This window comes from Scyliorhinus torazame, chromosome 8, assembly GCF_047496885.1.
Source record: "Scyliorhinus torazame isolate Kashiwa2021f chromosome 8, sScyTor2.1, whole genome shotgun sequence".
NCBI lineage: Eukaryota > Metazoa > Chordata > Chondrichthyes > Carcharhiniformes > Scyliorhinidae > Scyliorhinus > Scyliorhinus torazame.
This window is the reverse complement of record NC_092714.1, coordinates 214,192,000-214,207,037: the sequence shown is the minus strand read 5'-3', so window position 1 is coordinate 214,207,037 and position 15,038 is coordinate 214,192,000. Positions and strand designations below refer to the sequence as shown.

The following is a 15,038-nucleotide window of genomic DNA, read 5'->3' as shown; positions in this document are numbered from 1 at the left end:
CCCAGATGTCTCCCCCTGGACCTGTGCAATTTTTGTTCCTGCAAGGACAGAAAGCAGTGAATTAGGAGTATAAGAAATGGACTGCGTGGAGAGGAGTGAATTACAATATTTGTGGAGGATGACTGAGGAATGAGTGTGAAATGGCACAAAGGTGAGGGTGATTGACAGTGCTGGCTGTTCAGATGGAGTTGTGAGGGGATACCTCGAGAGAGAAAGGATTGAGTGCAGCTGCAAAATGTATTGGTCCGTAGAGTGTTGTGCAGGAGAATGCTGGGGAAGTCAGAAAGTGAGATTTGATACTTGGAAGCGGGCTGTCACCGAATCTGTTGTGGACATGAATCCTGGTTTGAGGCACCATTGTCCTGCCGATCACATCCTTGGCCACTTCCAACCATTCCGGTTTGGTTTCAGAGAATTGCCTCTTCCTAATCGCAGGAAACAACACTTCACTCCAGAGAATAGTCAGAGAACCTCTCATCTTTCCCACATCGCACTACCATTCCTGTGGCTTCTAAAACCCGAAGAGAATGCAGCCATTCTGATACTTTAACTCTAAATCCTTCAACTGACAGATGGGAGCCATCATCACACCTGCACTCTGATTGGTTAAGAAAGTTTGAAGTAGGATGCTAATGCAGTGGTCAAGTTGAACAGTCATGACAAAGTCTGTTTCAGTAAAAATCAGGTTCCTGACCTGCTGCAGACTTTCCACTAGGAGTGGGTTGGTGTCATTAAAATTCTGCCCATAATAGTTAAAATCATTTTTTGAAATGAATTTGCATGCATATGAAGCTGCATATACTAACAGATGCCGCGAATCAATGCATGTTTTATCCACAAATGCACCAGAACTTGTTGGATCTGGGGGCATCCCCCATACACAAAATGTTTGTGTCGTAACTTGCTGGATGTTTGGGATGATATGACCATGGTCTGAAACCCCCGTCAGTGGTGTACCTCCTTAACCAACGAGAGTTAACAACTGGGAAATAAACAGGCGAAGGACTGAGAAGGAATGTGAATAAGTGTGGGTGAATTAGAGTCAAATCAATCCTAGAAAGAAAGCGAGTGTTAGATTGGAATGGGAGAAGAAAAAGATAAAGAAACAAAAATGGAAATTTAAAACATTTCTAACAATAACTGAAGGAATGAGAAGCTGCAATTTAAATTGTTCAGTTTTGGGTCAGAGAGCTTGATTGGTGCAGCATGGTCAATGATCACATTGTTACAAACGTACGCACACTAGTTCTCAGACTTGCCGAGTCCCTGTTTCAGCAAGTTCTGGTGTGGACAAAACCCAAATCAGATTGACATCACCTGATAAATATACAGCTTCATAAGCATGCAAATATGCATTAATAGACATGTAAAAATCTAACAAAGTCTTTAAATATAATGATGTGGAGATAAATATAATATAAGGCTAAGGCTGAGACACTGCGTGTGTGCAGCAAGTGGTGGAATGATGTAAATTGACAGAAAATTCAGAAGGTACTCAACTCATGGTATCTTCTAATCCCTTGAATTTAATGGTCTATTTGGACAATAACGACTTGCGACTTTCACATTTTTTATTAGAATTTACAGTGCAGAAGGAGGCCATTTGGCCCTTTTGAGTCTGCACTGGCCCGTGGAAGAGCACCCTACCCAAGCCCACACCTCCACCTTATCCCTGTAACCCAATAACCCCACCTAATCTTTTTGGATACGAAGAGCCAATTTAGCATGGTCAATCCACCTAACCTGCACATCTTTGGACTGTGGGAGGAAACCAGAGCACCCGGCAGAAACCCACGCAGACACGTGGAGAACGTGCAGACTCCGCACAAACAGTGACCCAAGCCGGGAATTGAACCTGGGACCATGGAGCTGCAAAACAACAGTGCTAACAACTGTGCTGCCCATATGCCATTTCTTTTCCAGCAATTTCCTGCTTAAGGATGCAGAGGAATTAAGAACAGATCTATACAAATATTTACACCAATGGAATTCAAATAAGACAAATTAGGAAATAGAAAATAGGCAGCAAAAAATGCAAACTAAATATTGAAATAGTTTGCATTATAGGATTATTCAAAATACAGTTGAATCTTATGATAGGAATGCTAGAACGATCTCTTCCTGTCTCGAATTTTTACACCATCACCAGGATTTTCAGGGGCTCGCCAGAGCTCAACAGATGCCACTGGAACCATGACACTTTCCAAGGACCCTCTCTAGAAGCAAATCAATTTCAGGGCATTCTCCCCTGCACAAAGAAAGCTCTTCCTAGGGATCTCGCTGGCGACTCTGGGATCATTTATGTTACTACACTGGATGCCGTGAGACAATGCTTAGGCCTAACTGTCTCCAGCTGCATCAGTGACCTTCCCTCCCATCTGAAGTTCAGAAGTGGAGATGTTCTTTGATGATTTCACAATGTTCAGTACCATTTGCAACTCCTCAGGTACTGAAGCAGTTCATGTACATGTGCATGTGCAGCATGACCTAGGCAACATTCAGGTTTGGACCGATACATGGTTATGGTTGGTCATTTGTGGGACATGAATGTTACTTACCACCCTAAAAAGATCCAATCTAACAATCTCGCCTGAACATTCAATGGCTTTACCATCACTGAATCGTCCTTTATCAATATCCAGGAGGTCACTAACTAGACCAGCCATATAAATGCTGTGGGAATTCTGTGGAAAGTAACTCACCTCCTGACTCCCCAGAGTTCTCGGCCATCTGGAATACTTTACATTCATCTGGGTAAGTGCGATTCCAAGAACACTCAATAAGCTAGGATAAAACAGCCCACTCGACCGGTACCACATCCATCACCTTAAATATTCACTCTCTTCACTACTGACACACAGTGACAGCAGGGCATACCATAGACAAGATGTGCTATAGCGACTCACCAAGGCTTCCTTGACAGCAGCCTGGGCAGCAAACAACTGGGAACACCACCATCTATCTGCAGGTTCCCCTCGGAGCCACACACCATTCTGACTTGGAACGACAATCACTGTTGCTTCATTGGTGCTGGGTTAAAATTCTGAAACTTCTTCCCGAACAGCACAGTAGGTGTACCTATATCCAATGGGCTGCAGTAGTTCAAGAAAGCAGCTTGCCAGCATCTTCTCAAGGGAAATTAGGGATGAGCAACAAATACAGTCCTTGTCAGTGCTGCTCACATCCCATGAAAGAATATAAAAAAAGCTTTACTTTCAATCTTACATCAGGGGTCCTCTATGGTGCAATAAAATCAGATTGTATTGCGACATCCAGAATAAGTGCAACATTTCTAGCCATTCTCAAAGTGCCTTGATTTTTTTTCTCCAATGTGGAACTAGAACACAGGGAAGGCAAAATATGTCATATTGAATACTTGGTATTATGAAAATAACAGTGATTTAGGACATTTAAATTATCGTACGAGGCAAAGGTTTGCAAAATGTGAGTTTCATATTTAAAAGGCATCCAATAACTCTGGTTTAAAACAGCAATAACTAACTATTTTTGCTACAGCATCTTTCTAGATTCACAGCACAACATAAAATAGTGATTGAAGTAGGTCATTTGACCCCCTGAATCTACTCTGCCATTCAAAAGGTCACTGTTGATTTGGTTGCAGCTTTACTCCACTCGGTCTGCCCCATATAATGCCAAAATCTAACTCAGCCTCAATATATTTAATGACCCAGCCTCCATTGCTGACTGTGAAAGAGAATTCCAAAGACAAATACCAGAGAAAAATTCCTCAACATTGGTCTTGAATGGCTCCCCTTATTTTTAAACAGTGCCTCTAGTTCTAGATTCACCCTCGAGAGGAAGCGTCCTCTCAGCATCTCAACAGAAGCCTATATATTTCAATAAGGTGACCTCTATTCTGCTAAACTCCAATGAGTATCGCTCCTGGCGCTGTTATATTTTTGGCCTCGGGGGTACACATACTCTCTCTCTCTTTATCCCACAGCCCCCCCCCCCCCCCCCCCCCCCCCCACCCGAGGCCACACAAAGTGTCATATCCTGCACTCAGGGGTTCGCTCGCCAATGCAGGAACATCGCGGCGCCGATGGTTGCCTTAGAGACACTCCCCCCCAAAAAAGTGCCGTTCTGCCTGGTCACAGTTTGTGGAAACCAGTGCGAAATGGCGGCTCGGCTGGGGTATCCTCGGTGAGGCTGATAGATCCCGGGGGGCTGGTTAGTTCTGGCGTCGACGTAGTTAAGTGTGCCTAACTGCACAGTTAAATACCCAAATCCAGGTCGCAACATCTCGCGAGATCTCGTTAGATCCAGCGGGGGGTAACGAGCATCAGTAATCCCGGAAGAGGCCGCTCATGGATTTACCAGCCATGTCCCGTCCCAATTTTGGAGGAATGCGGCTGGTTAAATTGCACCCATGACTGCTGAGTAGCTCTTCAATCTCAGAAGATTACAAGCTAGGCAAAAGTTTCTGGAAGAATATTTGTGTGAACTATAATTTGTTGATTACTGTGTTTGTGATCCGGTCCCAGGATGATTTGCAACAATCATGCACTGTCTTACAACATTTTGCCTGCAATTTGACATGGTAATCCATCTTAAAAAGGAGGCACACTTCGAACTACTCCCAAACAAAGATTAAACTCCATGTGTCATCATTATCAAAGATCACACACTTCAGGCTTATCTTAGTGTAGCTTTTGACAATTCTTGTGCGTGGGCATTTGGGACAAGAAAAGCATCAGCTGGTAGATCACCTTCAAAGACTACAGAGTTGCTGTTATGATGACCCTGCTTTTTGTCTGTGACGATTGGGCAATACATGTATGCCATGTTAAGAAACAGTTAAGTTGTATGAGATGACTATTAATTAGTTGGCAACGCAAGATCGCCAACACTAAAGTTCCTTTTTAAAAAAAAAATCTGGCATGCCAAGCATTGATGTATTTGATCATGAAGACATGGCTATGATGGTCAAGCCATGTGGTGAATGTCTGATCAACGAATTCTTCATTATCTCATATGCTGCATTATGATTTAATGATGCGCAGAAAAGGTTTGCGTAAAGGAAAAGGAAACTTGGGGAAAACCAGCCATAAAAAAATGTACTCCCTACTGTGAGATCCATCGCATTGTTGATGCCGAATGTAACTGCCAGTTGAAGAAGTTTCACCAGAAAAATCAAGATCCCAAACTGGCACATCTGGAATCCAGTGTTCATTTTGGAATGATTTTACAGCATCTCCTTCAACATCACTGGATCAAGAAACATTGCCGATGTGTAATATCCATAAAATGTTCTTCCTGCCCCCCGCAACCGTCTTCTGGGTAAACCATGACCCCTTCAAAAACAGTAGTTTTATTTAGTGTTGTACTTTCAGGTACAAACTGCATGCGACAGGGAAGAAGATAAATAGATACGGGAATTAATTCAGAGCCATGATGTGAAAGGTGAAGAAGTTTGGTCAAAAGGATGAGCGGAGTAAAATCAACCATTCATAAATTAGGGAGGGGAAATTTCAAAGGGTAGAATTGAGGCAGCTTAAGATTCCACCATCATTATGGTGAAAAAGCAGCACTGGATACTGTTGCTCGTTGTGTCTTTACTTAATTTGCTCTGTTTTATAACCTTTGCTCTAGAGTCGCCAGGTATCTTTATGATACCACCATGAGGTTCAAGTTCAAGTGCTGATCAATAACTCAATATACCAGTTAGTAAGTTTCAAATCAGAACACATTTATTATACACAGTCAATCACTACTCATGTATAAAGCTCTACTTACTAGACTATCTCTAACACTAAGAGGCCTATACTTAGCTTTGGAACTGGCCCACCAGGTCAGGGGAACAAATGGCCTTTCGTTCGATTCCGAGTCCGCAGGCTTCAAAGCTGGTATAGACTGGTAGCTAGGAGCACCTATCTCGTAGGGTGCGTTGACTGGAGACTTACTTGGTTGGTGCAGCTGCTAGGTAGGTCACGGTCAAGGGTTGTTTCGAGCTGCTGAGAGGCCCTTCCAAGAAGGACAAATTGAACTTGGGGACTCTATTTTATAGTCCCCAAGGGCTTTGCGTCCTTTTGGGCGGACCCCGTACCTGGTTCCAAGTGATTGGACTAAGTTCTGATCACTTGGATCGATTTCTCCAATACAGGAGCTGTTCCCTGATCGCTGGGCGGTTCCTAAGTGTCCGTTGGCCTTCCTTTGTCTTGGCTCCTGCTGGCACCGAGGAGTCTGGCTTGGCCTGGTTTATCTTAACTGTTACCAATTGTTCCCGGGGATCGCTCATCAATATGTAGATGGTTGTTAGTTTCAGTGCTGTCTGGGTTCCTGCAAGTTCTGATACACAGGAAACTTTGTACCTGCTTGTTTTTCCTGCGTTTGACTGAATTTCCCTGCATTCTTAGCGGATCTCCATTTTAAAGTCGGGAAGTGGCCAACCCAGGTGGCTACAATACATAAAAGGCCCGTTTTGGAGACCAACAAGGTGCAGGAGTGCGCTCCCGGTTCTCTGAAATTGTATTGCCTAATTCTCCTCCATTTTCAAAGAATCCTTAATTCATCATGACTTTGTGTCTCAAATCCAACCTTCTCCATTTTCCCCCTGCTCCCTTCTCACTATTAATTGCCATTCTCTTTAATTGACGACTTTCTGAAAATTTAATGTTATGGTCGGTTACATTAATGCTAGAATTGACTAGTTCTCCAGTATTTGCTAAGTAACTGTTCTTCTGGCTTTCAAGATCGAACAATATATCTCAAAGACCCCTCCCACCTGGCTTACTCACTCTTCCAGCTTCTTCCATAGGGCAGGAGATGCAAAAGTCTGAGAACACGCACGAACAGATTCAAAAACAGCTTCTTCCCAACTGTTACCAGGCTCCTAAATGACCGTTCTTATGGACTGATCTGCTAATGCTACACCCCTGTATGCTTCACCTGATGCTGGGGACTATGTATTTACATTATGTACCTTGTGTTGCCCTCTTTTGTACTTTCTTTTTATTTTATTTTCATACACTAAATGATGAGTTTGAGCTGCTCTCAGAAAAATTTGTTTCTCTGTGCCTCGGTACATGTGACAACAAACAAATCCAATCCAATTTTAAATGCAAAGATAAGTCTATTCAATTCCCAATTTCATAATTACAGTGGCGTTAATAGGTGGAACATGCATTTTAGCAAAGAACATTTAAAGACAATACATGCAGTAATAAATAGTTAAATTAAGTAAAATTACTATGGAAAAATTGATTATAGTGTTCTTTCATAAAGATGAAATATTATTTTTCTTACCCATCATTGCAAACTGACTGTCAATTCCCAGAGTGATAAGCATTAAGAAAAACATTACGGACCAAAATGATGATACTGGCAGGAGTCCGAGGGCATCTGGGTAGGCAATAAAAACTAAACCAACACCTAAACCATGGATAAAATTGATAAAAAAGTATTAACAATTCTTAAAACAGAGATATTGTAAATGTTTGTTATTTACTTAAAACAGAAATCAGCTCATCAGAAATCTATGAAATATTGTTTTGTAGTATTTATACTGTGCAAAACAATTTCAGGGAACATCAACAATAAATAAACATTAGAAAAATGTTACTTTACTCTGGATAGGATTCTCTGGCCCCTTAGCCGCGTGCCGTTCGCTGGCAGCGGGTTCTTCCCGCCCCTTGTATTACAACACCAGACCAGACCAGACAGTGGCTAGGATACTGGACCAAAACCTTAATATTTTAATTTATTTTGGAAGATTGTACGGAAAGAATACTATGCTCCAGGTTTGTTTGCAGTAAAAAATAGGGATTTGGTATTTAAAACAAAACTTTATTATTAACACAATATCTTTTTAACATCACACCTGAAAATAGCTTACAATTACCCCATAAGCAATACTACACAATACAGTAAATACAATACCATTAATGAGTATCTCTATTCCCAATCAAACAACATACTTAGCCCCCTACTATACTCCCTATACACATACGACTGTGTGGCAAAATCTGGCTCCAACTCCACCTACAAGTTTGCTAATGACATGACCATAGTGGGTCGGATTTCGAACAATGATGAGTCAGAATACAGGAGGGAGATATAGAACCTCGTGGAGTGGTGTAACGACAACAATCTCTCCCTCAATGTCAGTATAACTAAAGAACTGACTTCAGGAAGCAAAGTATCGTACACACCTCTGTCAGCATCAATGGGACCGAGGAGGAGATGGTTGAAAGCTTTAAGTTCCTAGGTGTGTACATCACCAAAAATTTGTCCTGGTCCACCCATATCGACGGTAGGACCAAGAAAGCACAACAGCACCTATACTTCCTCAGGAAACTAAGGAAATTCGGCATGTCTACATTGACTCTTACCAACTTTTACAGATGCACCATAGAAAGCATCCTATCTGGCTGCATTACACCCTGCTATGGTAACTGTTCGACCCAAGACTATAAGAAACTACCGAGAGTTGTGAACACCGCCCAGTCCATCATACAAACCCACCTCCCATCCATTGACTCTGTCTACACCTCCCGCTGCCTTGGGAAAGCGGGCAGCATAATTAAAGACCCCTCCCACCTGGCTTATTCACTCTTCCAGCTTCTTCCATCTGGCAGGAGATACAAAAGTCTGAAAACACGCACTAACAAGATTCAAAAGCAGCTTCTTCCCCGCTGTTACCAAACTCCTTAAAGACCCTCTTAGGAACTGATCTGATTTAGGGCATCACGGTAGCATAAGTGAATAGCACTGTGGCTTCACAGCACCAGGGTCCCAGATTCGATTCCCCGCTGGGTCACGGTCTGTGTGGGGTCTGCACGGTCTCCCCGTATCTGCATGGGTTTCCTCCAGGTGCTCCGATTTCCTCCCACAGTCCAAAGATGTGCAGGTTAGGTGGATTGGCCATGATAAATTGCCCTTAGTGACCAAAAAGGTCAGGAGGGGTTGTTGGGTTATGGGGATAGGGTAGAAATGGTGGCTTAGGTGGGTTGGTGCAGACTCGATGGGCCGAATGGCCTCCTTCTGCACTGTATGTTCCATGTTCTTCACACATCTTCTTTTACGGAGTAGTACTACACTCCTGTATGCTTCATCTGATGCCTGTTTATATGTATTTACATTGTGTATTTGATTTGCCCTATATATTTTTTCATGGATGGAATGATCTGTCTGAACTGTATGCAGAACAATGCTTTTCACTGTACCTCAGTATACGTGACAACAAACAAATGAAACCCAAATACAAATCCAAACAAGAAAGAAACAAAATACAGCTCTCAATCCACCCTACATCACAATGACACAGAGCAATTCTTGCTTTCCAGAACAGATTTGGTTCCTGTTAGAATTTCTGCAGAGTCTGGCTGGATGTCTTCAATAAGCTGTTTCAACTGGATTGTTTCAGTTGCTTCCTTTGACCTCAGACAAGTCTGCACTGCTGTAAATACTAATAATCTTTTAAAACTATTTACTGTGAGAGAAAACTAATTATTTCTGGTCTAAATGGTAGCCAGATCAGAACTCAACTCAAAATCAAATATCTGAATGTCTTAGCTCCATCCGGTAAATGGCATAGTCTCCCTCATCTGAAAACAAATTAGTTCCCCAGGCTGAAAACACATCAACTCCCCAGGGACTTCCCCATGTCAAACAACAGTGCACTAGCCCAGGATATGTACTCGGGTCAATTTCACCTATGACTCCTAAAAGCTTTCTGGTGTTGCAAAACAAGATTCTTTTAAAATCATGACTACTGCAGTCAAACACACTCTAAACCAGGCTGTTAACTCTTAATTGCCAAATGTTTACAATCCAATATATCTAAACGCCTGCATTTGTCACATTTGTCAATGGGATTTCCCATTGAAACCACCGAACGCCGCTGCGAAACCCACTGGCTGGGGATGAGCTGCCAGTTGGAAAAAAGTGAATTCCGACGACTGGAGAATTCCAGCCGCTGTATTAGAAAAGTATAAGTGTTCTTGCTTTCCTGACAGTTAATCAAGATTATCTAATGAGACAGGCCATACATACCAGGAAAACCCCACGTTTGATCATCGATCAATGCAATGGTAGTTCGTAAATGTAACTCAGTTACATCTGTTAGCAATTTGACTGAGTGGATGATGGACGATTAACAGGATCAGAGTTGGTTGCAATATGCTATTTGAATAGCTATGCCAACAGTCACAGACTAGTCTAGCGAAAGATGAGTTCAGCAAGACTTCATGGGTTCTGATAACAAATAAATATACCCTGTTGAGAAGTCAATAGTTTCAGAAAAGGGGCATAAAGAAAATTGGTGGAAATTGAAAAAGTTCAATGGTAGTTAATTTCAGCTATTATCTTACCAGTTTTTCCGTGATTAAATACTGGTGAAATGATAGCGATGAGCCATTTTTGCATTGCGCATTATTGCTGATGTATCTCTCTTCAATTTGCAGCACCAACTGAATATCTGCCTGCAATTGTAATCTCATAAATCATGTGCCTTCTAATGCATTCATGACCCACTGGCCAGATTATTGGACGTGATGGAGTCGGGCTGGGACACCCTGTTCCCCCTAGGGGGTTGGAGGGTCAACCGCAAGTCAGTCAGTGCCACCTGCAATGCAATGGCAGTCAGTTCAGGAAGTGTTGTGGGGAGGACCGCAGTTCAGTGTTGTAAGAAGCTCAACAACCTCCAACAGGTAGCAAGGGTGAGTTGGCATCGGCTTTCTGGCACTGGTCCCACATACCACCCCAAACATCACCTCCCCCCCCCCCCCCCCCCCAACGAACGGGCGGTGGCTAGCACTATCCCCTCCCCCCCCAGCATAATACCAAGTCTGTGTCCCAGCATACCCTGGCACCTACAAGCACAACCTACACATGCACAGCAGCTGTGCCCAGTACGGTCTCCTGCCATTCACCCATCCAATGCACAAAGCATGTGGCTCTCTTTGTCCCCGCAGGAGAGGTTGGCCCATAACAAAAAGGAAAGGGCCCAGAGATGCGGCAGAGTGCCGGATATCAAAGTCCTCACCCCCTGGAAGGAATGAGTCCTGGCGGTCACGGGGGTGACCGAGGATAGAGTAGTCACCGACAGTGAGGTCCACATGCATCTGGGACACGACCCCCAGTGACTGGGACATGATGTTAAGCCGTTCAGCCACGGCCGTCACTGACTGAACGCTTTGGACACCAAAGTTGAGGTTGGCCTGTGCTGCAGAGGTGCGGATCCACCACCCTCTGACCAAGATGATCTGCCACAAGTGAGTTGTTCATGTCAGATTTAGTCTGAATGAGCGTGTGCTTGTGTTTGTGGCTGGCTTCCCACAGGTGCAGGATGTTATCAACTGCAGACATGTTGCAATCTGCGCATCTCCAGATCAACCTGGTGGGATCTTAAACCAGAAGATAAATAGAAAATGATGGAAATATTCGGATCAGGGAGCATTTGTGGAGAGAGAAATAAAATAAACATTTCAGCGTGAAGCGAGTGAAGATATTGCATCAGAATCTCTCCAAGAAATGCTGTTTGATCTATTGAGTAGTCCAGAATGTGCTGTATGTTGCTTTTGTATTTGCAAACTACAAAGGATTCCATTCCATCAGAGCGCAGTTGATGTGCAACTCCGAGAAAATGTTAATTTAGGTGTGCAGAAAATTCTTTGTGAGTTGCCATAATGCTTGCATCTTGAAGCAGTCCATGTTCTCTGAATTGTCTGGACCAGCAAGTAAACTTAAAGGTGGGGGCTACAAGGAGGCAAAACATACCTACTTAAAACTTGGCTTAAGACAGTAGTGAAAAACAAGAATAGTGCAGCAGCAGAGAGAAGCAAGGTGCTGAACACAGAGGAGGAAGAGGAAAAATGTGGAAAATGGTGCCCACAAACACAACACCAGCTGATCATATCGAAGCCACATAATTTTTATGCATAGTTCTATTGTTGCCACCACTGGACCAATGAGGCAATTACACACAATGTCCTCTCTCCTGCCCTGCACCTCCAATTCCCTGACACAAAGCAACCAACCACTGACTATACATACCCCCACTGGTCCCTGTTAATTCATTAACAAACAACTGAAAAGGTGAGTTGCTATATAGTAACCAAGAATAGACTGCATTCAAAAGTGGTGCAAAGTAATGCATTCTATGAGATTCTACTGGAAATGATACAGCATAACACTTTCTCATACATACATACATGCATTTCTTTGTACAACTACAAAGCTTTACTCTTTCATGTCCTACCAGTTCTGCATGGTGCAACTCCTGTGATTTGAACAGAGGCACTGTTCAAAGCTCTGCTCTGACTGTTGAAATGCTTTTGGTCAAAGACTTGTGTTAGAGCCCAGAAGAGCCCTACCAAAGACAGCTCCACCTACACATATGCAGGAGAAGACTTGGCCAATAGGCGAGTAGGATGCGTGCAAATTGAGGGTTGGGGTTGTTGAAACAGGTCAGAAGTGGTAGAGCTTTAAGTGGTGGTCCCACTTCTAGACCTCCTATTGCCATTATTACTCTCATGAGACTTTATTCCCACCACTGTCGTGGAAAACAGCTTGGTGCAAATCAGTGACATGCTGTAAGGCCTAGGCTAAGTAGTCTGTCATCCAATTTATGATGCCAGACATGTTGATATCCAGAGTCTGATTTAATAGAATTTACAGTGCAGAAGGAGGCTATTCAGCCCATCGAGTCTGCACCGGCTCTTGGAAAGAGCACCCTGCCCAAGGTCAACACCTCCACCCTATCCCCATAACCCAGTAACCCCACCCAACACTAAGGGCAATTTTGGACACTAAGGGCAATTTATCATGACCAATCCACCTAACCTGCACATCTTTGGACTGTGGGAGGAAACCGGAGCACCCGGAGGAAACCCACGCACACACGGGGAGGATGTGCAGACTCCGCACAGACAGTGACCCAAGCCAGAATCGAACCTGGGACCCTGGAGCTGTGAAGCAATTGTGCTATCCATAGTGCTATCGTGCTGCCCTTTTTTTTTCTTCAACCGAAGAAAACTTCACACTTTTCTGGACAGCCATGATTAAGACATGCATTGAACCATTTGATAGTTGATTGATCTTCTATGAGGTTGTCACTCTATCCATGGAACCAATACATCCTTGCCTTGCCCTGCAATGTCAATTCACTCCTGCTCAATGTGGACTCCTCCATTCTCTCTGCAATTGTAGGCTATGTGCATGGAAGGCCTGCCACTACATTACAGATTTTCTATTGCACCTCAATGATTACTTTTTATATTGATGCATCCTTACTATGTCCAGCTGGGCAAAACTTGGAGAATGCTTTGCCCTCTGACACAGACACTCCCCAACTGCCACTGCCACCACTGTCTGTATTGGTTCCTTTTGATGGTGAGTCACCAAGTGAAAATCCAAATTATCAATTTAATGGGTGTGAGTGTATCTGAGCTGGGGCATGGTTAAGCATGGGTCATCTCCTCGGAGGTCTCACATGGGCTGCATTTTACATACCTCATTGACATGTTTTCGGCAGGTTGGGTAATGTGAAGTCGGGCGGGTGCCCTCCCCACCACTTTCCAACCCACCCAGTCTTAGGTCCATAATACGGGCACTGAGGAGGTTCCAAAATTAGCAGTGTGCCCACCATATTTAAATAATCAAGAGTCAATTATGTTTTTGCCAAGCCAATTGATTCTAATAGTACACTGTCCACACCATAAACAGGTTGCATGGGCAGTGGACAGGAGAGGGCAGCCCAATTTAAAAAGCAATTCTTCAAACAATGGGAAGGAAGTGGATGTTCCTGTTATGTTTTTGGGAGTTTTCTTCACAGCACGAAGGATAGCCAGGTTGCCACACTGCAAGCTACTTAACCAGTCATCAGAGTTTATTGCAGAGGTGTTTCTTGCTCACAGTCCCAAGATGGAAGAGAACGAAAACCTCCAAAGTGCCTCTGATGATGTTACCATGTAATCAAGGAATACACTGCATTAATTCCTTGGTTACAAAACATAACAGTTCCATCTTTGGGGGCTCCCCTTTGCGGATCGGGGCACCTCTCCCCACCAAGGTAGAACCACTTTCTTCCTATCTGCCCGTAGCCTTAAACCACCCCCCTTCCAAACCTTTGTTCCTAACCTGACCAAACCCTCCCTGCCCAAAACCCTGAACTCACCCATTCCTAGGGGTCCTAATGTGCCTTTACTGCTGCCAGGACTGATGGAGCTCCCAGATTGGCCGGCTGCTCAGGAACCCCTGCCCAGTGAGGCACAGAAGTCTCATTCTGCCTCCATTCAGCCGGCCCTGTGTTTTATGGATGCAGGACGGGCCAGTGTGGATTAGGTTGGCTCCAAGCCAACTTGGTTTCTGAGGGGGTGGGGGGCATCCACCCCAGCTCCATTATTCTACCCCATATGTCACTCATTGATGAAATCAAGTCAATACGACAGTGCGCTAAGGCATGTGAATTGCTGATATTTAATTGGCTGATCAGGTAAGCTTGAGGTACATCACTTTCAATTACTGGGGTTATGAAATCCCTCTAATTTCCAACACTGCTTCCTATGTAATTGTTAACTGGGAAATGTGTCGAGGACCAACTCTGCCTCTTTCCATCTTCCTAGTGTTCTACACTTGCTGCAATGGAAAAAGATCAGGATGCGATTTAACCGCTGTGTTGCATCCAGAGTAGATCTGAACGCATCTGTTAAATCAAGGACAAGGCCAAAATCGAGATTTGTGCTGGGCGTGAGCGAACCAGTTTGGTGTCTAATCGGCCCGCTCCCGATGACGAGTTGCAGATCATAACCAAATATGGCTGGCATATCATTAACCCCAATTTGCACCAATTTCCATCGCATTAGCGAGATTGAATAGAATGCAATGGCCTCCAGGGAATGAACCGTACTCCTTTCAAAAAACCCGAATCGGGCACAATAGCTGCTGAGGGGAACTGTGGAGTTGAGTAGCCATTTCCATGCAGCTCAAGGGCACTGGAGCTGCTGGCCCAGTGCTTGATGGGGGCGCGTTGAATGGCTTTTCATGCGTGAGGCCTTCAAGTGATCTTTAAATATTGT

The 15,038-nt window shown here is 43.9% G+C and overlaps 1 protein-coding gene across 1 annotated transcript in view; it reads right to left on the bottom strand.

Moving 5' to 3' along the window:
• Positions 1–15,038, bottom strand: part of LOC140428904 (sodium- and chloride-dependent neutral and basic amino acid transporter B(0+)-like) — an 89,622-nt gene that overhangs the window by 33,762 nt on the left and 40,822 nt on the right. Inside the window, exon 4 of the mRNA XM_072515552.1 lies at positions 7,267–7,392. Within this exon, the coding sequence (XP_072371653.1) occupies positions 7,267–7,392 (126 nt within the window). The remainder of the gene's footprint in view (positions 1–7,266; positions 7,393–15,038) is intronic.